We start from the raw sequence: 17,039 nt of genomic DNA on the forward strand, positions 1-17,039 counted from the left end.
GGAAGTGGTGCTAGTAATTCAGTAGGTGGTCATTTACCCTCTGAGTCACTAATGAACCAGTACCCTATCATGGTGTTAATGGACACCGCTGCAGTAGGTGGCATCTTTCACATGAGCCATAAAACTAAGGTCCTGACCACTTGTGGTCATAGATCTGAAGACATTTCTTCAAGAGTAGGGTTGCTAACTCTGGTGTCCTGACCAAATTCTAACTTGAATAACTACATTCTGCCTATTTAGCTTCCCCCTGTACTTTCCGTTGCATAAGCTGTTCTTCACATTAGGTTCTAAACAGTTGTTTAGCTTTGCAGTACACCATCAAACAATTGCCACGTTTCACCTGAGAAGTAACTGCTTTTCAGCAGTGGGTCAAGTGATCTCTGTGTATAGTTTGTAAAGTGCTTTGGGATTCTTTGAGTTGATAAACAAATTTCTTAGTCTCTAAGGTGCCACAAGTACTCCTTTTTCTTTCTATGTACATTGTATGGTATCCAATGGTTGATAGTAACACTTTTCTTCCTTTCTTTCTATAAAACAGTAAAATGGGCCAGGTTCTCCAAAGGTGTAAAGTAGCAGAACTATGGTGAGCATCTGGCTTCGTATAATATATATGCTGTGTTTAATTCATATTCATGAGCTATATCAGCACAAATGACACTATTTGTGACCGAATAGTCCTCTCACACTAGCCTTAAACCAGATTGATGCTGGTGTTAAGTGAGAAGAGAATCAGGACTGTTGTGTTTCCACTTCTTTTGTATATAACATTTTCCAAAAAAGAAAGAGAAAAAGCCCTTAAAACAGAATTCCCAATATTTGTTTTAATTTATATTCAGAACATTATTATACATCTCAGCATCCAAACCCTTCATCTTACACGAGACCTTTAATTAAATGAAACGATACAACCCTCTTGGCACTAGAACAGAGCTTTATGTTTATAAACTAAATCTGTGTCTAGAAAAATGTTGAAACTGGGGGGTTTTATGGTGAGAGTCCACTTGCTGACATCACACAGGCAAGGTGATGATTGGCTACTGGAGGGTGAAAAGAGAGTTTATATTCCAGTAGGATGACAGTGAGCAAGCAAAACTATTAAATCTGTGTCCACTGACTTCTTTTAACTAGGCTGTACACTTCAGGACTGCAAACTGGTAAGATTTCTTATGTTTAGTTTCTTTATATGTTGTATAAATTGAGACCAACTTTTTCCACCTGTTTTTCTAACCTGTTGATTCTCTATTTCTAACTGGATTGCAAAATTATGCTTTGTATACTTTGTAAAAAAAGGTATGAATTTACAGCATGATCGTTGTGATAAAGTTGAATGAAAAAGGTAACTAAGTCGTGCCATACCTAATTATAACTTGTCAACCACTCCAATATGAGACAGAAAATGTGAACAAAAAAATTTCATGAGTGAAATATAATCAAAATCCCTACTGAACAACCTAAGAAAACAATTTTTCCTGACTCTTTTCTAACCTGTGTTTAATACAGCATGGGGAAAATTTGCAGAATGGAAGAAACAGATTTTCCCATAGCTTAAAAAAGTTAATACAACTAATCTTGTTACAAACTGAAATATAGAAATGATCCCAAAAGCAGAGTTTTTAGGTGTTATATTACAGACAGGTGTAATTTGCAAGTTTCAGACCAGATCCTCAGTTGGTATAAATCAACATAACTCCACTGAAGTCTACAGAGCTACACTGATGTACTTCAGCTCAAACTCTGACTCCTTATGGCTCAGTGTCTTAATGAAATAAACAGTTGTGCAAGTTATGGATATTTTTGCTTTCAGGATCTGTGTTTATTACCTCTTCCACAGAGAAATCTGTAGTTCAGTGAAGAACCATGACAACCACATTAGAACCAAAATCAGACCACTGCAAGTTCTGAAATGTCACAAACTACAGTGCAGTTGCACCCACTTGCACATGTCTGAATTTCTTTAGTGTTTAGATCTCTCTGATTTACTTTTACTGGGGAGGCGGGTGGGTAGGAGTAGGAGTCTGGTAAGATTCCTAATCACCTTAGCACTAAAAGGTAATTTCCCACCAGGTCTCAGAGCCCACCCAGCTTTAGAGGACTTAGAGAGAAAATTGAATGAGAACTAGAGATGTGTTTCCTGGTCCTGTTCTATAGAACAAGGAAGAAGACACTTCTTCACTTCAAGACATAATTGGGTGGATCTGGCAGGGCTGAAGAGGTAGTAGACCTGCTAGCCACTTATCTCAAAGACAGTAAATAATGGAGTCAGCTGTTCCTCAGAAACCCTACAGCAGGCCACTGTTTCCCCCTGGAGACAACTAAAAGTTAAGAGAGTGATGTCCAGAGCCTGTCAAAGTCCTGAGGTCTCAAGCAAGTTTGAGGAAAGGTGCAATAGACCATTATTCAGATCAGATGATTCAGGGGTATAAATATCATACAAATATCAGGTGTTCTAAACATAAATATTATGTAAGCCCACATTGTGACCTATACTCTCATTGCTAATCAGCTGATTACCAGGGTTAGAGCAGTTGATTACTTGGAAGGGACACCTATGAGGAAAACCCATGTTTGGCAGCCCTGATCGTGGTGACATTAGCATTCTTACTATAGCAAAACCTCAGCTTGAAGTTAGGAAAATGGTGATACAGGAAGTGCCTTCAAACATAAAAATCTACTCGAGATCATTAAAGTTTCCTTTCAGAAGGATGGAGGAATTAACCCAAAGGAATTGGCCAAATTCCAGGGTGGGTAATTACATGCTACCAATCTAAATATTTCCTCCTGAAATTTCAACATTCTTGACTTCCTGCACTAACATGTTACTGTGTACTGTTGAATAATGTGTTGAATAATACAGAAAGTGACTCATTAATATTTTCATGAATTAATGTGACAAGCTTGTGCTGCATAATATCACCCTATGAATTATTCATGAGGATTCAGACAATGGCTAGTTTATTTGTGAAAATGAGTGCAATTCCCAGAGGTTTTGTGAATTCTTATATGAAGGATTATTTGGTCAAGAACTCAAACTAGATGTACATTATTCATTGTAATTGCTCACTATTCATCACTCACTAGTCTCCTGTTTTAAAAACCAAGTTGTCCAATCAGGGAGCAGAAACATTGCCATGTGACTTAGAAACCCAGCCATGCAATGCAAACGAAGGATTAGTTTGCAAAGAAAAACACCGACTAAACATTGTTCACAAACTATTTGGTGCGTACTTGCAAAGGACAACTACATTCACAGATCAGGATTTGTTAATGAATGATCCATCTACAGAGAAAGAAGGCTAAATTAATCAGATAATTTAACTGCAATGAAGTTGACATGCTCTAGGGGCATATTTACTCGGCAGTGGGAAACGTGCCTCCCAGCCTGGGTAGACAGATTTGTACTAGCTCTGCTCTAGCTAGCATGCTAAAAATAGCAGCATGGATATTGTAGCTTGGACAGCAGCTTGGGCTAGCGGCCTGAGTCTATGCCCTCCCAACTCAAGCTTGGATGGCTAGCCCATTCCATTGCCTGAGCACTAGATCCATGCTGCTCTTTTTGGCACACTAGTTCAAGCAGTATTAGTGCAAATCTGTCTACCTAGGCTGGGAGGCACGCCTCCAGCTGCAGTGTAGGCATACCCTCAGTGACATTCAACCCCAGAAATGGCAGTATTCCATTGATGGGAGAAGCGATTCCCCTATGTTTGTCTATCTCCATACATATATATTTGGGTGTGGTTGTGGGTGTGCGTGTGCACACACTTCTGTCTGTCTGTCTAAATGTCACTGGGCTAGTTCTGCATGAAAATACTGCATAAGTCAGTAGCCCAGGAGCTCCCTTGCTCTGCTGATGTTTCATAAATGTGAAGTAAATATACTGACATTACCCTTCTTGTTACTTCCAGAAAATACAACAATGAGGACTGCACTTATCTTTATCTGCCTTTTGGGAATAGCCTGTGCTTTCTCAGTAAGTGGCTTCAACAACTGACTAACTCTTCTAGATCATTTATGAGGCGCTAGAATACCACTTGCCAGTGACTTTGCCTTGCTGGTGTTTTTAAGTAGGAGAACCATTCATTAAAATAACCTTTTCCAACAGGCAAAAAGCTTCTATAGAAGAGCAAAATCAGATGACTCAGAAGAAAACGCGGTATGATATCAGCCTTGTTGGATTATTTTTGTGTATTAGAATTACACTCACTTGTTTCTTAAGCACCAATACCGGAAACCAAAATTGATTTAGTTTTTTTACTTTTTTGCTAGGTTTTCAAGAACAGACATCGATATTATTTTTACAGATATGCCTATGTGTATCCACCACACAGAAGAATTCAGGTAAATGCAGCTTTTTAAAAGGAGTTATAAACATTGCCTGTCACATTATGATCCACACACTTAACATAATTAGATACCTCTTGAACAAAAATAATTGCCAATTTTAGATAATTTAAAGTTATTTGGAACAATTCACATATATTTGAACTCAGCTCTGGCATAAGGAGGAATAATTCCATCAACATCACCTGAAAGTAGAGGAGTTAAACCCATTTGCACCAGGACTGAATTTGGCCTGGGGTGTTCCAAAGACAGTTAGGGATGTTAATTTATTCTTATTCAGATGGGTGAACCTAATCTGCTTCAAGATCCTGCAAATCTCTTAAATTCTCTTTTGGGTCCGTGAAATTTTCTCTATATAGTTTAAAATGGAGCAAAATGAACCATTCATATTGATTTATATATATAACTGGTTCAGTTTTTACAAACAAAAGCCTGTGGGTGAAATCCTTACCGCATGCAACTCAATCCTTACCTCATGCAAAAATCCCCTGGACTTCAACAGGGCCAAGATTTCACCCCAAATGTTTCTCTAGCCAAAACGAAACAATACCAGCTATGCTTTAGAGAAAGAAACCTCCAAAAGCTGAACTGGCACAAGTGCGGGTCCTATGGTGTGTGTGGGGGAGTTGGGGGTGCGCAGATTCTCAGCTAATTTAAATATTGTAGCTCAGGGGAGCTACAGAAATTCACAACGGATGATGATCTGGCCTTCTGGGTGGTGTACATGCACTGGGCCTGATTCTGATCCATCTGTAGTGGTGTAAATTAGGATTAACTCCACTGAAGTCAGCAAATTTATACTAGTGTAAGTCTGGGGTAAGTGAAAGGAGAATCAGGCTCATTATATCCATTTTTTCAGCCACCCTAACTTATGCCGAGGTCTGGCCTTTGGTGTTTTGCTGCCAGAGGAAAAAATATTTTTGGCACCACCCAAATGGCCGAGTTTAAAACAACCCCCCCCACACACCTCCCCAAAAAAAATCCCAAATGGCTGCGTCAACCATTCAAGCAACAGCAACAAAAAAAGAGATGAGCAATGTGGTGCCCCTGAAAATTGCCATCCAGAGCCCCCACCTTGGCTGCCCACCCGTAGGGCTGGCCCTGCTTATGTGCAGTTGACTGTGGGGCTGGCTGACATTCAGAAATAGTCAGATGTGGGAATGCCCCAGGCACACCTCTTTCTCCCTGGGATTATCCCCCAGTGTGACCCCCTGAACTGGGGGCTGCTGCAGGTAACAGAGGAGAGCCAGTGAATTCCCCAGGAATTCCCCACAGTATCTTTACAGCCTTTTATGCTGTCAGAGCCAGTGGAAAGGAGCTGGAGGGCAGTCATAAAAAGGGCCAGGTTTTGAAAAGGGCCTGGCACCCAGCTGCCCCCATTGTAACACTTATGACCAGATTTACAAAGAAGAGCTCAGCACCCCAATAAGTTGGGATCTTTTGAACATCTAGCCCACGAGGTTCATGTTCCAAAGACATTTGGTGTGACTCACAGGGGCACTGACACAAAACATGTCATTTAAAAGAGACTCACTGTTAAATAAGATAAAATAATTACACTCATTTTAAAGCAGTAAACAAAGGCCACTTAATTCCCAGACCTGTCCAGAACTGTGGCCAGTATAGCCGTATGGATTGCATCCTGCCTGACGGTACTGCCAAGAATATGACATCATTTACCTCAGTATGGCCTCTGGAAATGGCACAGACTGGCATGGCTCAGAGTTACAGGAAAGCAGGATGTGTAATTGCATAATTACAAATTATGCAAAGGAGACTCCACTGGAAGAAGTAATTTTGCTTACAACTGAAAAAAATAGGAGAAATGGCAGAATTTACTGTATGCTTTAAAAAAAAAAGACAGCAGTTTGGAATTATTTTTCATGGACTCAATATCTGTATCTTTTGACTGGCATGCAGTTAGATGCAGAGGCACAGTCAGAGATTTCCTCTGAAGCTAAAAACAGTCTTGTGTCTGGGAATGATGCCCCAGCAGCACAGTGGTTTGGAGTGTCCCTCGGGTACAAATATATTTTTGTGCGGGCCCATCTTTAGCTATCACTCACAATGTCAGAGAAGAATCCTGTGAACCCATCTCTCATCTAGTCCCTAATTACGCTGAACGCAAATGTCAACGTACAGAAGATACAAGCTCCAAGGCCAAAAAGGCTTGTGGGCTTCCTGGGTTTCCCTACACCTTTCCTCTCCCCACCTCCAGAAATAATAGTCATAATAAAGCCTGTATGGAAAGCTAATGATTTGGTTCCCAGATAATGTGAGTAGAAATGTTTACTGCCTTTATAGGAAGTATTAACATATCCAAACAAAAAATTACTTATACCTTCAGTGAAAAATTGAATGATGAGAACTACATCTATTTCAAAGCACATCCATTCTCTCCAGAAATCTATGTTTACATACCTATCTCATGGCGAGCTGCAAGTCTAAATTAAAAGGAGTACTTGTGGCACCTAAGAGACAGTGAGCTGTAGCTCACGAAAGCTTATGCTCAAATAAATTGGTTAGTCTCTGAGGTGCCACAAGTACTCCTTTTCTTTTTGCGAATACAGACTAACACGGCTGCTACTCTGAAGTCTAAATTAGTTAAGGCCAGATTCTGGTACCCTTTCTGCCTGCTTAGTAACAAATGGCATAAATCAATTTAATGGCCGAGCAGCACTTTGAAAGTGTTAAGTGCTGGGTAAGTAACTGGATGAACCAGGGCGGAAAACCACAGCGTAGCACTGAATGGTGGCAGGGGAAAGGGAAGCTTCTGTCCCCCTATAGCTTATTGTCCGAGGCCGCTATTCTTTTCCATAAAGCTCTGTGGTTCCTGGGAAAGTCTGATGGTGGATAAGTTGTTGGAGAGGCAATATATTTGGCAGAAGATGTTCTGTAGACAGGGAAGCAGATTTACAGTGAAAAGGAGAGGGAAAGCGCACACATACCAGCAAGGGAGCTTTTCAGTCCAGAGAGTGGGATGGCTTAGTGGGCTACACCCCACAGCTGAAGTGTTTAGTCTCCCAGGAGGACAGATTCAATCAGCTCTAGGCCAGGTTGATCCTGCCCTCCATCCTCAATGTACATACTCCGAGTCCCACGAAGTTTTCAGACAAGACCATAAAAATCTGTCTACTGTGTCAGAGCAGCAGCCGTGTTAGTCTGTATTCGCAAAAAGAAAAGGAGGACTTGTGGCACCTTAGAGACTAACCAATTTATTTGAGCCTAAGCTTTCGTGAGCTGCATCCGATGAAGTGAGCTGTCGCTCATGAAAGCTCAGGCTCAAATAAATTGGTCAGTCTCTAAGGTGCCACAAGTCCTCCTTTTCTTTTTGTCTACTGTGTGTGGACTTTGAAGGACCTATGAGGCCATTTGAAAGGCTCAGGGTTTATCAGTGCACAGAATCATTGTGCAGCTCTGGTGTGCTGGCTGGTGGCTGTGCTCCCCCCAGAAGGTCAGTCTCGTTCAGTAAGGTGCATGTATATAATCGGTGCTGAAAGGCATAACATAATTGGGATGAAAGGCATTGTCCACACCAGCCATTTTTTGTACAACATACTCCCCTGAGAAGCTCGTGGAACACCAGTATAAGTGTGGTATACACACGTCTCAAGGGTTCATTGACATTACAAACCCTTCTCCGCCTGACTCTCCACCACTCTCTGCATCACAAGTTTCATGTGCGCCATCATAAGGTCACCAGAATCCTTTAACTGTCTGGCTAACCTTGTAGATCAATTATCCATGTAGAATCTTTTCTGTGCTTTATATGTAATTCTCAGAAACTCTCTCTCTCTCTCCCTCCCCCATTAACTGGAAGCACAGGAAAGGAAATACTCACAATTTTCCCTCTGTTTAGAGCAGTGACTCAGAAGAAGAGGGGGATGGTGACAGCTCGGAGGAGGAGGAAGAAGAAGAAGGGGTATGTAACTTGCGTGGCCATTGTCAAAACAAACCAAGTAGCACAAAAAAATCAAACAAAAAATGGGGATTTTTTAATAGTCTGAACTCTGTGAATGGTCATTGTCAGGATTGCTAACTACCCACAGGTTTCCATTCTGGACTGCTGCTATGTTTTTTAAGCCCTGAGTCATTTTTTTTTAAAATGGGGGAGTAGTCTTTGAGATACAGTCCAGCCTTTCTGTTTCCAACAGTTTAGAAATGGGCAGGGCTTGATAAAATTGCAGAAAAGACCAGCTTCAGGCCTAAGAAGATGAAGTGTTAATAATGTTCAGCACTTCAATAGTGCCCTTCATCTAAGAACCTCTTTAAAAACAACATTGTGAGACAGGTAAGTATTGTTACTAGCTTTTTTACAAATGGGTAAACTGAGGCACTAACAGTGGAAAGCCCTGCTTAACGATTAGACCATAGAACTAGGTTTACTACATTTAGATCAGGATAATAGCAAAGCAAATTGACTGTGGAGAATTATGGAACTAAACTCTTCTTTCCTTAGAGAGTCTGTGGGCCAGATCCTCAGCTGATATAAATCTGAAAAGCTCCATTGACAGTAATGTAACTTTCCTGATTCACACTAACTGAGGATCTGGCCCTATGTCCAGTTCTTTCAGCTGTATGTGTTTGTGTGGGACGTTATGTAGAGCAGCATGCAATCTTCTGCACTGTTCCTGAGTTTGGTGATTCACCAGTCCTTATTTTACCGACATAGAAGTTGTTCTCCCTGTTGGCACACCACAGAATTCTGCAACATAATCCTTAGGGAAATAAAGTGACCCAGAAACAAGAGTGGCCCCAGTGTTAACTCATAAAACAAGCCCATCAACACAGAAAAGGGAACACTGACTACAGAGAGTACTTCCATCACATAACCATGGGGTGTATTTGCAGTACTGGGAGTTAAACATCCTCTCTCATTACTATTTACCTTCTAAATTGTGTTGTCTCCTTCAAAACTGATATAATCTCTTGTGTAAATATGTATTTTGGTGTAATACTATTTTTGGAAATGTATAGTTTGACCTGGACAAGCAGTAATAGCTTCTTTGCTGCCATTATGGTCTCTTGAGTCAATGTGTGCTTAGACACTACTGTATTTATAACACCGAATTTTTGGCTTGAATGACTGTTATGGGTTACAAAGGTGCCATTATATATATATTGTGCTTACCTGGCTTTCCACACACTTATACATCAACCATTGGTGTTAATTATACAGGTATTCAGGGAAAGGAATATATCACACTCCTAAATCTACATACTGAAAATAATCGTGCAATTTTATTTGCAAATACTTAGGGTTAAATCCTGAGGCATGCTACATGGATGCAGAATGCCCAACGGCAGTTGAAAAATCAATATGTCAGGTTCACGGGAGGCAATAATTATCTGAGAGCCTGGTGCATAGAGATTCTGCAACCTATGTGCTGTGGAGATCTCTGCAACTCAGTACAGGGGCAATGGGGGAAGCATAAGCAAGACAGGGCACCAGTGTTTCCATACAAAGCATAAATCTACAGGATTGAAACACCACAAGCAGGAGAACAAACAGTGGACCTTACCCCCCCGACTCACCTCCTTGGCATGTATTAGCAGCTGTGGCCCAGCTAACCAGATATCCTGAGTAGTTGAGTTTGAGTCCACTCCTCAGTCCTGTGGGGCTTTCATGTGGAGCAAGGTGTACCTTCTTTTCTCCGTTTCCATGAATTTGGCCTTTCATGCATAATCAGGAAACCAGGATTTTAAACAGAGTAACTCATTTGAAATTTATTTCCCAATTGGTACCTTTGTTGGCAGAGAAGATGAAACTCGATCTGATGGCGAATAAATTGCCATATCAGTTTGAGAGAAAAGAGGAAAATATATTTCAAAATACCCCCTGCAAAGAACATGCCCCTTGTGGTGGAGCGCAAATAGCTTAAACATTTATAGACCAGCACAGCTAAGATTTTCCAAAGTGAGGAGTTAGTTTTTTTGGGTGCCCAACATGAGTGATTTTAAAGGGACCTGATTTTCAGAACATGCTGAGCACCTACCCCTTGAAAGTCTCTCAATTTGAGTACCCACAAACTGAAACATCCAGGACCATTAGTGTGTATGGAAAATGTACACCTACATTTAAAGATGGGTCTTATCTGGAAAGGGCTTCAACATGGTCTCTGTTCTGGTGGGCACAGTATTAATTATGTGTTCATTGCAGTTGCCATCAGGTAGGTGAGCATTTAATCTCTAACTTTGAGTTTACAGTTATTCACAAGGATAAAAATGGTATCCAAAAAAAACAGAGGCCACATTTTAAAAGGCAGGGCATTACCATGTATATTGTGTCTGTATTCATCTGTAGGCAGAATACTGTCATCTAAAAATAATCCCTCTATTATCTACCTGCCAAGACTAGAGTCAGGTTTCTGCCTTTCCTTTGGGAAGTGTTGATGACATGCAGACAACCTGGAGCAGAGCCAGAATCTGCATCCTGAAACTGTTTAGGTGTTGGTGATATAAACAACTCTGGCAGGAAAAACCCAGACCCCTGAAAGCATAAAACCAGGTCCTGGCTGGATTAAAAAAAAACAACAACAAAAAAAAACCCTTTAACTTCTCCTTTAAAGTGCATCTACTTGTAACTCTTAAATCTCCATATGAATTTCGTTTACATGACTTGAGGTTTCAGATAGTAAATTTGTGAAGTGAACCAAAGTGGCTTGAAGAAACATTGACTTTATTCTCTATTGTTTTTGTTTTTTTAAAAAGCCGTTTCCAGGCTATGACAATTCTGTGGCAGGCTTTAGCCTTAAAGGCAGTGGAAAGAAAGATAATTTATAATGAAGAGGCAGAACCTCAGCAATGGCTATATAAACAGCATAACTATGATAATTATTTTATTGGGCACATGACAAGTTCTGATACCTATCCGCACAGACAACCACACCATGCAATTTGGTGGCTCTTTCAAGAGAGTAGAAAATAACTTACGTTTTAACTGGCACTAAATTAACCCAAGATTTTAGGTTTACCTTCCTTGATTCCTCTTTAGATACTGAGCAGCGAGTGTTGAAGGTGATCACATTAGATTGTTCCTCTCTTTAGTATCTTACTACTGGTCATGTAAACAAGGCAGTCCTCAGAAGACGGGGAAAGTCTATGGAATTTTTACAAATTCTAACACTAGCAATTGGCTGTGTGCAAAAATAAGAAAGAAAAATTGAGCCAGGCTTGACAGAGGAACAAGAGGAATTACTAAAAGAACCAGCACAAGCACCATGTACAGGTATCTATCTACAATTTGAGAAATAGGTTTCTCTCTTCCCCAGTCTCAGCCTTGAGAACAGGTGAAGCTAGCCATCAGTAGCCTCAGAAGTCAAATGTCCCTCCCATTCAATTGAGATAGAAAACAAACCTTAAAAGTCAGTCTGGCAGAAGTGAGCCTCCTACATCATTTTTATTTGTTGATTACAATTTTTCACTCTTCCCTCTCTGCTGCTTTGTCATTGTGTCTCTATATTTTTTCCAGTCTCCCCAACAATCTGATCCACTTTGCACTCTATTTCTTCAGTGGTGTTTTTTCATCTGCTCCCTTTTCCAGAGGTACTCCAAAGCAGAAAGCAAACCCATTGATGTCTGAGTTCAAATCAAAACTTTCAAACCCACTATGTCTGGGTGCATTTGAAGCAAAAAGAGTTCACCCATCCCTACTTCAAAGCTTAATTTGGTTCTTTCAAATGATATACTTTGTTAAACAAGAGACCAAAACAAAACCATTCAGCTTCAGTCCCTGATGTGTAATTACAAAGGAAGGATGGGACCCGTTTTGGTTTTAATTGAAGTCTCAAAGCAAAAATTCCTGGGAAAATACAAAACCCAAAGTAGTCCCAGTTTTCTGAAGAGTTCTTTGAGATGTTGTGTGATTGTGAATGGGACCTTAGCGGTCAGTTCGAGGATAGCTATATTAAGATATGGTCTGCACTGTGAAAAAAGTTGGACAAACCTCAGCTCTAGAAACACAAAACCAAAAGTGGTCCCAGTTGTCCAATGTTAAAGTAGCATATTTAAATACACACAAACCCAGAGTCTTACTTGAACTGCTCATTATGTAATTAAAATTACGACATGCACTATAGCGGTAACTGCTTGTACATTAGGGTTGCAAATGCATGTGCTTTTTTGCTCGAGCAACTACCTGCATATATGCAGATTTAACAGTTTAGCCATAGAGCTTACGTTTTACCATAGAGGCAGTGGGGCTGGATCAATTTTTATAATGGGGGTGCTGAGAGCCATTTAACCAAACTGTAAACCCTGTATAGAATGGAAACCACTTCAAGCCAGGGGGCATGTCAGCACCCCCAGCACCCCTAGTTCCAGCACCTATGCATAGAGATACAAAATTTTACATGCAACTGTGACTACTAAATGGCCAGTTGTGTATTATATGTGCATAATACTAACGTATATAAATAATCATGGTAGCTGAACACACCAACTCAGGCTTCTAGAAAAAATGTGCCCTGTAAGGTGAAATTATCAACGCATCCTCTACCTCATTACTAAGTGTGTGCTTGTAATTTTGTTCACACAATCATTTCGTCTTGCAGATAATGGGATTTTCATGCAGCCTGTTTGTTTAGATTTGCAAATGACTGTGCACACTCAATTTTGAGGCTGCTTTTGAAAACAGAGGTCTAAAATTATTTGTTCTTGAACTCCACAGCCAAGACACAAATTCAGGATTCTTTGTTTTCCCTGCAAGGATTGGCATCGCAAGCTCCTAAGAAAGAGTGCTTTCCTTCAGTATTTAAAGCAGACACAGCAAGGACAGAAGGGAAAGACAATTCCCTCTATTGAAATGTTTACTGCTCACATGATGAGATTATTTTTACATCTCTGTCGAAATTAAAACAGCCTCTGTGACCAGTGCCATGTAATATCTCAGCAGGAGCAGTCAAATGAAGGAAACAATGGAGAGAATGAAGGTGAAGAAACTACGACTGAGGCTCCCACTGGAAAGAAGGCTGTAGGCAAGAAAGGCCTTGGTAACGGAATAACCAAAATCCCTAAGAAGGTAATATTTGCAGCCCTCCAGTAAGTTTATAAATACAATGAAGCCAGTACAAAAGGCTGCCACCCACCCCACCTCCTGGCCCAATAGACTGGCCCAAGGAATCCCAAAATACATTGAGATTGATTCTCTGCTCACCCATTTTACACCGGTGTAACTCAATGGACTCCTGATTTACTCTGGAGAACAGGCCCAGTAAGTACAGTTCAGCTCCTTTATTAGATGGTTCCCATTGTTAGACCTCAATTTGTGTCATAACCATTAGTAGTAGTATTTATGTTTCCAAGAGTTCCTACAGGTCTAGACCAGGTAAGGGCCCTCACTATGGTAGGCACCATACAAAACACATATATAGTGACAGCTTACAATTTGAAGGCAGGCTTTACAGTGCCTTAATGTCTTTCTGTTCCCACAAACCAGGGGGAAATACCAGTGCTATCAAATACAGTATGTATTCAATGCTTCTTAGTCTGGAGCACATTCCGCTTTTTGGCATGGGCTTAGGAGCCAGGGGATGATATTTCTCGCTGTATCTGCTGGGAGGTAAACATGCTGAAAGGAGCCTCTGTCTGCAGCCATGTATTACCAGCTCCTCAGCTTGTGTAAGTCAGCGGAGTCAACATGTGCCTTTCAGACGGGCACAGTGCTTTTTGCACGTTCCCAATTGCACGGGGAGTAATTTATTGCACCATTTTGAAAGCTCTGTCATATTGCTGCCCAGTGGGCCAGCCACTGTGGGTGGGTGTGGGTAGAGAGCCATCCCGCTGCTTACTTCCCTGCCATTTCCCCCTAGAGTGTGGGAAGCTTTTGGAATGCAGTCCCTGCCCCACCCCCGCCCCCAAGGGACTGAGTTGCAACTAACCATCCCTTACATGGGCCATGCAAGAAGCCGGGAGGGAATCTTTCCTTCCTCCTACCCATCTGTGGTCCATTAGGGCAAGACACACCTCGCCTGAAGTTCTCAGAGCTCAGGATCTGGCCCCATGTTAAAAGTTTTCGAATGACTGCGTCTTTCTCTTGTCTATTTATCCCTTTGTAAATCCGAACCCTTTTGCCATATGTGGCACAGGAGCAAGACTGCCAAGGTCCTGAGAATGCTGAAACGGGTGAAAGCGCTAAGAAGGGGGGGGGATGCAAAGCTCCCGGAAAAGGCGGGAAGAGTGAAGGCTCTGAAGGCGAAGAGGACAGCGATGAAAATGAGGAGGAGGAAAATGAAGAAGAGGAGGAAGAAACTGAAAAAGTGGATGAGAACGGGACCGGCGGCAATGGCACGAGCACCAATGGTACGGATACAGAGAATGGGAATGGTGGCAATGGAGAGGCTGAAGAGGAGGAGGAGGAAGAGAATGAAACTGAAGCCACAACCATCGTCATCACCACCCCAACAGATCCGGGGCGAGGTGACACCACGCCAACTGAGGATGAGGTTTATGACACCACCACCCCTGGGGATCTGTGGGGTTATGAAAACGGAGAAACCACCACCCCGGGCTATGAAAATGGCTACGAAAGCCAAACAGATTATAACGACGGCCGGGAGAATGGGTATCCCCGAGGGGACAGCTACAGAACATACGAGGATGAATATGGCTACTACAAGGGGCATGGGTATGATGTATATGGCCATGATTACTATTACAATCAATGAACAGCAAGACTGTGATTGATATTGTTAATGCTCATACTCTGCATGGCAATTGTTTTCAATGTTCTCAGGAAGGTGCAGCAAAATGTAACTTGATGCCGGTAAAAAAGGGGAAGGGGGGGATCCACCTTTAATGAGTGGCATTACTGCTAACTACTAAAATGTGCTCTTTGTTAAAGACATGCTTTTGGACATTATATATGCTCCTGGGGTTTGTAGATTTTTAATCCTGGTACTGAGGAATATTGTATGTCAGGTGGAATTACCCAGTGAGTTTTGTTGTATCCTATATATTTGCAGTGTGTCTATCCATTGTTTATATTAAAGTCAAAATGAATTTTAAAGCAACCAAAATGACCAACATGTTGTAATGAAGAAGAAACAACTTTTTAATTATCTGCCCAAAATACCATGTCACTTGCTAGTTTTCCACGAATGGAAGCAAATGCTCAGCTGGTGTAAATCTGCATAACTGCACTGGAGGCAAAGGAGCTACACAGGTTTTTACCAGCTGAGGATCTGTCTCGCTGTATTTTGAGACTGACTTATTCCTATCTGACCCCATGCCAAAATGCACACAAGACACCCTGGCAAGAGGAAATGATTGATTAAAAATAGAAAAACTTCTCTAGTCTAACCTCAGAATAAATGAAGGGCCCTCTTTTAGGGAATACTTTATCAACAGATTCACAGTTTTCCTGCTGGCATTATAATAAGATATGGCACTGACCTGGTGCAACTGAGATGAACCTTTAAAATTTGGAGTCAGTGAAAATCTTACATTATCTTTTGTTGCTACTTTAAATGACCATACATCAAGGCCATATCATATCAATAAGCAACCGGTGGGCTAACTTCTTCTTTATGTTATGCTGATGCAAATCCAGAATAACCCTCTTGTCTTTAATAGTTACTCCAGATTTACATACCGGTGTAGTAAAGAAAAGAGTTTGACTGTAAAATCATAACTGCATCCTGACAGTCTCTGTGTGATAAGGATGGTACTGTGGTTAAGGCAAAGAAAGGACTTTTGGCTAAGGCACATAGGACCTTCTTACGAGGTTCAGGGTGCAACCAGACCAGTAAAGGTTTGTGTCACCACTTGCCCCTGCAACATGGGCGCTTTACAACACTTTGCTGGCGCAGCTGCCAGCCAGGGACGCTCACAACCAACCTACAAGCCTGAAGTGCCTTTGTGCTGGACAGTCCTGGTTCAACAGCTCTGACCCTAGCAGCCTGTCTACAGCCCCACTCTGTACCCCATCCTGTTAGCCTGATAGTTTTGTTTGCCAATATGTGAAAATGGACTTTCATTGTCTTCCTCCGAACACGAGGCTGGTCAGAGAATCGAATACACAGTCCTTTGTCTAGGGCAAACCTGTTTACCAACACCTCCTGACATGCCTGCTTTAAACACACTTAAGTCATAATTCCAGCATATATCCATCCATACACGTGGTACATACCCCCCACCAGAACGTTAGTGATCAGTGACAGCTTTCAGAGCGGTAGCCGTGTTAGTCTGTATCAGCAAAAACAACGAGGTGTCCTTGTGGCACCGTAGAGACTAACAAATTTATCTGGGCATAAATCAGTGAGTTATTAGTTTTCAGATGATACCTTTCAAAGCATATTTTGTACAAAGATTACCACAATAGTGAATAGGCTGTGAATACAGGAGTGTCCAGGGTCACTCCCCTCCCTTACAAAGTTTCAGGAGAGTTAGCCACTGGCTGACTTAGAGGCAGCAGGTCAGAGCCCTCTTTCCTGGACGGAGCATCTGCCACCACACTTTATTTCCCCTTTGTATAGAAGAAACCTGTTTTGTCACCCTTCTGTACAGTCTCCAGGACATAATCCCAGAGAGTATCCATAATTTCACCGACTGAGTTGTTACAAACATTTCACAGCGACATTAATGATCAGCATGTGAGGTGTAATGAGTATGTCAGGCCTGACAAGAGTTGCTGACACAGTAGTGAACTACCAATGGGCCTTTGTGACACAGTTCTGATATTCAAAAACCGTGTGTCCCAACGG

The 17,039-nt window shown here is 41.5% G+C and overlaps 1 protein-coding gene across 1 annotated transcript; it reads left to right on the forward strand.

Annotated features, from left to right (window-relative positions):
- The first annotated feature begins 1,102 nt into the window (after nt 1–1,102).
- On the forward strand, nt 1,103–15,226 carry IBSP (integrin binding sialoprotein). The gene is made up of 7 exons (XM_084625863.1): nt 1,103–1,154; nt 3,903–3,967; nt 4,100–4,150; nt 4,264–4,335; nt 8,198–8,260; nt 13,229–13,357; nt 14,424–15,226. Exons 2-7 carry the CDS (start codon nt 3,914–3,916, stop codon nt 15,000–15,002), a joined length of 948 nt encoding a protein of 315 aa, XP_084481989.1. The 5' UTR covers nt 1,103–1,154; nt 3,903–3,913; the 3' UTR covers nt 15,003–15,226.
- The last annotated feature ends 1,813 nt before the right edge of the window (nt 15,227–17,039 follow it).

The sequence above is a fragment of the Lepidochelys olivacea genome (genome assembly GCF_965140295.1).
Source record: "Lepidochelys olivacea isolate rLepOli2 genome assembly, chromosome: 4".
In the NCBI taxonomy this organism is placed as follows: Eukaryota; Metazoa; Chordata; order Testudines; family Cheloniidae; genus Lepidochelys; species Lepidochelys olivacea.